This window comes from Fulmarus glacialis, unplaced genomic scaffold, assembly GCF_000690835.1.
Source record: "Fulmarus glacialis isolate BGI_N327 unplaced genomic scaffold, ASM69083v1 scaffold25151, whole genome shotgun sequence".
NCBI lineage: Eukaryota > Metazoa > Chordata > Aves > Procellariiformes > Procellariidae > Fulmarus > Fulmarus glacialis.
The window spans coordinates 59,850-67,413 of NW_009192500.1; the positions used below are offsets into that span (position 1 = coordinate 59,850).

The following is a 7,564-nucleotide window of genomic DNA, read 5'->3' on the forward strand; positions in this document are numbered from 1 at the left end:
AGGCGGATCCCCAGACACCTCATCTGCAGCTGCAGATGCCAAGCTGCTGGCACAAATCTGGCAGATCTATTTCCATGCAAACTAAATCTCACCACCCTCCACAGACTTCGGATGGTGTGTTTCCTTCTCCTGGAAGAGGAACCCGTGTAGCTCCTGTATCAGGGTAATAGGCTAACAGATAATAGTCACGCAGTAGTGAATGCTTCGGATACGCCTTTGGATAATGTGTGAAATGATGTCTTCGTCTCCTGGCTGGCCTTAAAAGCTCTGCAGACTCATTGTGAGCTGACAAACTCACTCTGTTTTTTAACTCAGCTGGCAGCAACTTGTGCTTCTAAAGCAGAAGGCTCAAAGCAGTGTAACAAAGCCTTGTATGCAGTTTTAGCTGCCAGCCAGGAGCGTGCAGCAATGAATTAATGACTAATTTCAATGATGGAAACCCGATACACAACCTGCACTGTGCTTGTCTTTACAGGGCAAAACCTTACTGGACTCTTCGCACCTCCTGCTCCAGACTGCACCTGATGGTTGCCAAATTACACCCAGGATGGTGACCTACCTGCAATTGGACTGTCTTGGCGAGAGGGCTCCTTTCTCCAGAGTGGGACAAAAACCTTGATGTACGTGTGCCCCCTTTCTCGAAACCAATCCACTGCCAGCTGGATCCCCCAGCAGGAGAACACCTCTTTGTTTCCGTGACTATAAAAAAAAAGGAGGAGGATGGTGAGGCAAAGCTTTCAAGAAGCTTAGAGTTCTCTTTAACTGAGCCAGTAACGAAAAGGCAAAACAAACAGCTTTTGTGTCATTCACCAGTTTCCAAGAAAATAACCTGGCAGGGTGTCCTGGTTGGACAGATCCAAACACCTTCTCCAGTGGAACCAGAAACTTGTTTTCTGAAGCAGTTTGGATACTTAGAAACAGAGCTATCCCATCCCCCATTTCTATGACCTGCCTGCTACCCAAGCCTGTTGCTTCCGTCTGTATCTGGATGGACTTGGGTCCTAAAGTACCAGCAAGATCTTAGGCTGTGTCAGACCCTTCACGTGCCTTGTCTGATAATGGTTTGAGGAGTGAGAGTTTCTTCCAGCACAAGCAGAAACCCGGGAGGCTCTCCTATGAGAAACGAAGTGTGGGAATTTTCTTCTGTGGTAACAGTGACATTAGGGATTTTAATGTCCGAAGCAGCTGCAAGTGTGATCGCAGGTCGTTCTGCTGCTGATCTCTTTTGGAAACAGGAGTCAAACTATAGGGGAAGGAAAACTGTAAGAGGCAGGATGGGAAATACAGAGAACCTAACCCAGGACACCAAAAAAGGGACAAGACCTCAGTGGAGATGGCCACAGGCACCTCAGGCCCATCTTTATTTTGCCCTAGTTGGTGGATTTTGTCTTCATTGCACAGAGAGGTAGGAAAGCCCTAAGACAGGCATTGTAGAGGATGCAGGCAGGGAGGGTTCTGGAGAATTATCAATATTCAGAGCAAGACACAGAAAACAACCTCAAGAAAAACAATTAGGGGTGATATCCTTCCTAAGTTTCTTCCCCCCTATTGAAAGTTCTTACTGCTTGTCATTCTCTTATCTGAAATTTGACTACTGTGCAGTGCACGTGTAAAGGAACGTAATTTATTAACTACCTCTGCACAAGGAAACAAAAATGAACTCTACACAAAGTCCAAAACGGATAAACACCCTCACAGTATCTACAGAAACCTCATCCTTGTACTTTGAGCTTTCTGGAAAATATCACCACAGTCTCACTCAGGTTTTCACCCCTGCAAAACGTACTTGTAAGTGACTCTCCCAGTTACTACACCTACCTGCAGTGACGGACCAGTTGAGAGCGATGCCGCAATCTTAAATGCCTCTCTCCCCACCATCCCCCAGGAATGTAAGTCTAGGTTCTGCCTACATCAGCCTCATAATCAAAGCTCCACCTTACACCTAATAAAAGTTTCAGTGCTGAAATGGTGACCACAAATGAAAAATAGTGCAGTTTGGAGGAAGAAACCCAGTTGTTTATTAATAGCTACCCAGGAAATAGGAAGTCTTAAAAAAAACCCCACCAATAATAAATGGTCTGAAGTGCTTGACACATCTACTTTCCATTCTAGAGCAACTGTTTTGTTTGGGTTTAAAGGACAGGATCTACCTAGGATAGCTATAAAGTCACCTAGACAGGTGAATTGGAAGTGCAGGCGACTTTTCCAGATAACTGCCTTTAAAAGGAAGTCTAGGTACATCTTTAATGTCATGACTCAAACAAAGTTCAACAACAGTCTGCTTTAACATTGACTACTCATATATATAACCTTGTCAGCTTTAGGAAAGTAATTCTAGATGCACCCCCAGTGCAGAAGGCAAAGTACTCAAGCACAAGTGATTTGGCCAAAAGGACAAGCAGAACAAGCGAGAAGAGGCACCTGGAATTGTTTCTCAGCGTTACCACTTAATCCAGTTGCTGCTACATTGCTACAGCCAAACCTGAGGAAGGTGTGTCTCAAGCAGTATGTATGTAAAACTGTATGTAAAACAGTATATATCAACACAACTGAACACCAAGGTCTGCCGCGCAACGGAGCAGGGGCTTTAAAACTTTATGTTCTCCCTGCACGGTGAACTTGTGGTGCCCGACAACAGATTGGTTCCTGTCAGTCACCTCTCCCGCGCACCCCCGTAGTCCAGGGACCATAACTGAGCTGTCATAACTCAGTCCCATCTCTCTCTCCCTTCCACCAGCAGCGGGGTGCATTGCACTGGGGTCACAGATCAGCAGGGACCATCGCTCAGAAACTGAAGCAGTGATTTGGCCTTGCTGTGACTCTGGCAATTAATCCATAACTAGCATGCAGAAGTTGCTTTTTAAATTGTGCAATTCCAACCCCTTTGAGAATAAGTTTAGTCAAAACAACTCCTTTTAAAAACTGCGAATGGCCCCATCTTCACCTCGTCGAGACACAGCATCAGCCACAGCTTTGGCAGAAGGGAGAGAGCCTAACGCAGGATTCCGCTGGCCTAGGAAAAGGCCTCTGTACCTACCACAGCTTAAAAACTAGGTGTAAGTGCAAGCACTAGACTAGATAGCCTCTTTGGTGTGCTGTGAATAGGGTTATGACAATTCCCTTTTCATAACACAACTCCATTTATGTTTTTTCCACTAGCCTTGCTAAACCTTGCTAATCCACTTGCCCGCTTCCCATGGACAGGCTGGCAGACGGCTACGTTTTTCATTACATCTGATGGAAACACAAAGTGTACTGAGGCGCTTGACTAGTGAGGCTGGCTGAAGGCAAGGCTATTTTCCATTCAGTTTCTATGGATAGGCTGATTGATGACTGGAGATGGTCGACTCACTCACTTACTTTATTACCCCGGGCATATACATCCTTTTCAAAACCTCGCAACCCGCAATGGGCCCTCAATGCCAACTCTGAAATGCTCCAGAAATACCAGTCCTAAGATAGAAATACAAATGCTCAAGATGCTTTTCTCCACACAGGCGGCTGCCTCTCCAAGCTTCAACTTTTTGACAGCTTCATCCCTAAACTGCTGCTTCTCCTGCACTTTTACGGTTGTTGGTGTTGATGATGATGAAGTTTTCTCAGCAAGGAAACCTAACATCCCTTTTTCCTGGCTTCTGCAAACAGCCCTTCTCCATCTGACAGCAGCAAACAAGAAAAATTAAAATGAGGATACCGAAAGCACTCACCAAGCCTGTCCCATTAGCCAAAGTAAACGCCATTCGGCACCGCTTTGGAAAGGCATCCAGGAGAGGAAAGCAGCTCCTTCCAGGCTGCTCAGTATGAACTGAACTAACAAGCTCAATAGTCTTCTCCATCATCCAAGCAGTCTTTAACTTTATCAAGACAGAGGTTGGGGATGTCTGAGAAGAGCTGTAAAATCTTTGCCTTTCTGAAACTCATAAGTACTTCACATTCCTCAAATTCCTTTTAGGTGAAAGAAGAGGGATCTACAGCAGAAAGCCAGCCTTCAATAATCTAGCAGGCAAACATCTCTCGGACTCACATTTTGGAAATCATTCTACAAAAAGATTTAAATTTTACATGCCAGAAGCATGTGTGGCTTCTTGAAAACCCATTTAGGTGGGCACGTGGTCTAGGAAAGCAATACAACGTGCTAGCTCAAGCCATTTGCTGCACATACCTGTAATGACATTTGTTTTACATAATCTCTGTGTAGCAAGCTCCCATGCGCGGGCTGGCACAGCGGGATGATCTTGGAGATTTCCCAGAGTACTCCAAGCTCAAAACATGCACTATCTCATTAGGCACCAACCTACTCTGGGCCTCCTGCTAGTGGCAAAGGGGCATCTTCTGCTGCCTTGGAAATAATGCTGTTCTCTGCCCTGTCCACCTCTGCCTGCTCTAAAAAAGCCCTGGGACATCGGTGAGGACGAGGTTGTGCCAGAGAATGAAGTACATGGCCAGCCAGGGGTAGCATTGCCCCTGACACAATGAAAGGGTAGGTGCTCAGCTCAGCTGCTCTGCCTGCATGGGGGCTCATTCCCTTTGCAGAGAGGCAAGAAGGACACCCTAAGGAGGGTCTAGGGTGAAAATGCAAATGGGGGCAGGAGATCCTAACACCTGGCTACAGAGCTGATGCTTAGCCAAGGCTCAGCGATTTTGCTCCGTTGTGTATTTCTCACTCCTCGTGAGCTGCCCTGACAGAGGAACCCCTCGTTTTGGGATGGGATTTCTCCCTTCATCCAGAAGATGGCATGATTTGCTTAGTCGCCAGTTGCTCTGGATGTGCTTGTCCCCTTTGCTCTCTAACCAGAGGGGATGTGGGCTCATCTCACCTCACACCGAAGCTAACCGAAGGAGGAATCCCTCCTCAGCCCTGTCCCAGCCTGCAAGGAGGGGCTCGGCCATGCTGAGCGGGAAGGGAAGCCGACAGGGAAAACCGGTGGATAGCCAGTGCGCCCTGGACTCTCGGCTGCCGGGGTCTCTGGCCGTTCGTATTGCTCCGGTAAACACCGGCCAACCCACAATGTGCCAGGCTCCCCGTCGGTGAGGGTGCTTGCACAGTGTCAGTGCTTAGGAAATGTAACTGGCCAGGATGGGTTGCTATGACATTTCCCAGAAACAGAATTAATTAAGGAGAAAATGAGACTATTCAGTACAAGTCAACTATCAATTCCCTGATGTTTCCACAAAAATGAAGCCAAACCGAAAACCAACAAAAATATACAAGGCGGGAACACTGTTGGGGTTTACTTGCAAGTCAAAACAGTACAACTGCGATGTTGTTAGGAACCACAGCCACCCGTCTTTATTTTCCCTCTCCTTCTTAGATTAATTGGGCTGTTCCGTCTATCTGGTCATCAGTGTTTCCTGGAAACATCTCAGCATATAGATTTTGCAATCCTAGGTACCCATTTGAAAAGGCATGTAAACATCAATGGTGAACTAAAAGGGAGAGAGAGCTGCTGAATCATACTGCCATAAACAGCAGTGGTTAGCTAGCTGGTGGCTTACGAAAGGTCAAAATGCAGAGCGAGCCAGTGATTGCACTTGGCATGTGTATTTACGGGCATGGAGACAGCAGGTCCCTAGAAGCTATGCCTCAGCCAAAGAACAGGAATAAGCAGTGGTTCCTACATTACACATCAAATACATCAGTGCACCTCTCACCTGAAGAAAAAACATGCTTCAAGCATCAGCTTGGAAGAAATTCAAAAGCTTCAGAGGAAGAGAGATCCCTTTTAGGAAACAGAGCTTACCTCATTGCAACATTGCTGCCATCAATCACAATGGGTCTCAAATAATCGGAAGCATCACTTTCATCTTCTCCAAGCCACTTCGACCCTGGTGAAGTGCTACATGAGCCACGGGCAACAAGTTTTAGCGAGGAAGGCTGAGCCTGGCTCTCCAGAGCTTGAGGTTTGCTCCCCATCCGAATCAGCTCTTTCAGCACATCATCCTCCAGGGCCTCTTGGCCCAGGTTCTCCAGCACTTTGCAGATGTCCTGCTTACCATAGCCCAGCTTGCAGAAAAAATCCAGCTTGCTCTGGTGCACTTCCACTCCTGCTGTAGAAACTTTTCTGGAGCGTGCTGGCACTGGCTTGCTAGAAAGTGAACTAGCCAGTGCCATCTTAGCAGGCATTTACGTTCCTTGAAACCCAGCGCTCCTGTCTTCCCAGCCTCATCCAACAGGCATCAGCTTTAGGTGGGGGAAAGATTAGAAACGACAAAATTCGAGCGTTAAGGAAGAACGTGCAATCTCAGTTATTTGCCTAGTGCACAGCAAAGAGACTGTCTGATCAGCTGTCTTCTCTCCGAAGAGACTGTCCACTCTTATTTTTCTGGTCCACTCTTATTTATAAAAGCACTGGAGTGTCCCGTGCAACGTTTGTCACCCTCCAGGCGTTATGTCAGACAGGTGTCATCCTACTTCATAAGCTATGCAACCTGTCTGCACACAGACATGCTGTATGCGTAAGTTTGTTCCTCATTACCTCACAGGAAATGATATAAAGCACGGTGTAACTGGGGATTTTCAATTTGCTCAGTGTGGTTTGTGAGCCACAGATAAAATCTGTCGAATATTGTTGGATGAGCTCAGATGCCATAGCAACTTAACAAGTGTAGCAAATTTCATCGTGTGATTTAAGGAAATGTGTTGTTTGCAAAGTAGCTGGGAACTCTGAAGTTTTTTTTATAGTTTTGTCTTTCCTAGTATGTGTCCGTGTGCGTATACACAGACATACCTTATGAAATTCTGTCACTCATCTGTTCCGATGATGCCTGACTTACTCTCTTCCTGTTATTTGCTATTTCAGTAAGGGCTTTTACGTTCAGAGAAGCGGCTTGTTTTTTGAAAGCTATTGGGGCAGTGGCTGGCAGCAGGCAATCTGAAAAGCGGTTTCGATTTCACTTCTATTTCAAGAGAAACTGGTAATTCAGAAATGAATGTGCAGAAGTAGCAGAAAGCTACTTCAAGCTTCTCCAGAACTCCACTATTTACATTTCTGGTCTACCCAGTAAATGAGGGTGACGAGCAGCACACGCAGGCATACCCAGAGCTGCTTCAGCCCAACGAGTGTGACAAGAGCAGGACAGAGACAGTGACTACTCGTCCATCAAGCCAAACATCTTCGGTCACTGTTGGCATGCTTGCACCAAAGCTTCTCTCACCACGTCTCTGCAATTAGCGGTGCTACCTGGATAAAAGCTGGGACTGGTTCATCTACTCACGTGTAGGACGTAAGGGTGGCCCTCTTCCCTTCACTAATTGCTGCCAGCAAATGGCACAGAATTAACTGACCAAGCAACTACCTCCGTGACAAGCCCAGAGCCGTAACCACGTTGCACCCACCGGCTCCCCTTCCCAGCCCACCCTGCGCGCCGCCGGCCCACCGGCCGCTCCCAGCCCAGCCGTGGGCCACTCCGGGAGCTCAGAAGCCAAAACCATCTGGAGGAAGGCACGGAGGGACTGGAGACAGGGAGACGGGAGAGGAGCGTGAGTGCAGCTCCTCCCCAAGGCATTGAGGACTGCCCGGGCTATGGGGGAGAAATCCGCATTGGGTTCAGTTAATTTAAAACT

The 7,564-nt window shown here is 47.2% G+C and overlaps 1 protein-coding gene across 1 annotated transcript in view; it reads right to left on the reverse strand.

Moving 5' to 3' along the window:
* ZC3H12D (zinc finger CCCH-type containing 12D) overlaps positions 1–6,124 on the reverse strand; it is a 10,481-nt gene extending 4,357 nt beyond the window's left edge. The window contains exons 1-2 of the mRNA XM_009587111.1: positions 5,742–6,124; positions 560–699 (exon numbers count right to left, since the gene is read on the reverse strand). Of these exons, the coding sequence (XP_009585406.1) occupies positions 560–699; positions 5,742–6,124 (523 nt within the window). The remainder of the gene's footprint in view (positions 1–559; positions 700–5,741) is intronic.
* Positions 6,125–7,564: the final 1,440 nt, after the last annotated feature.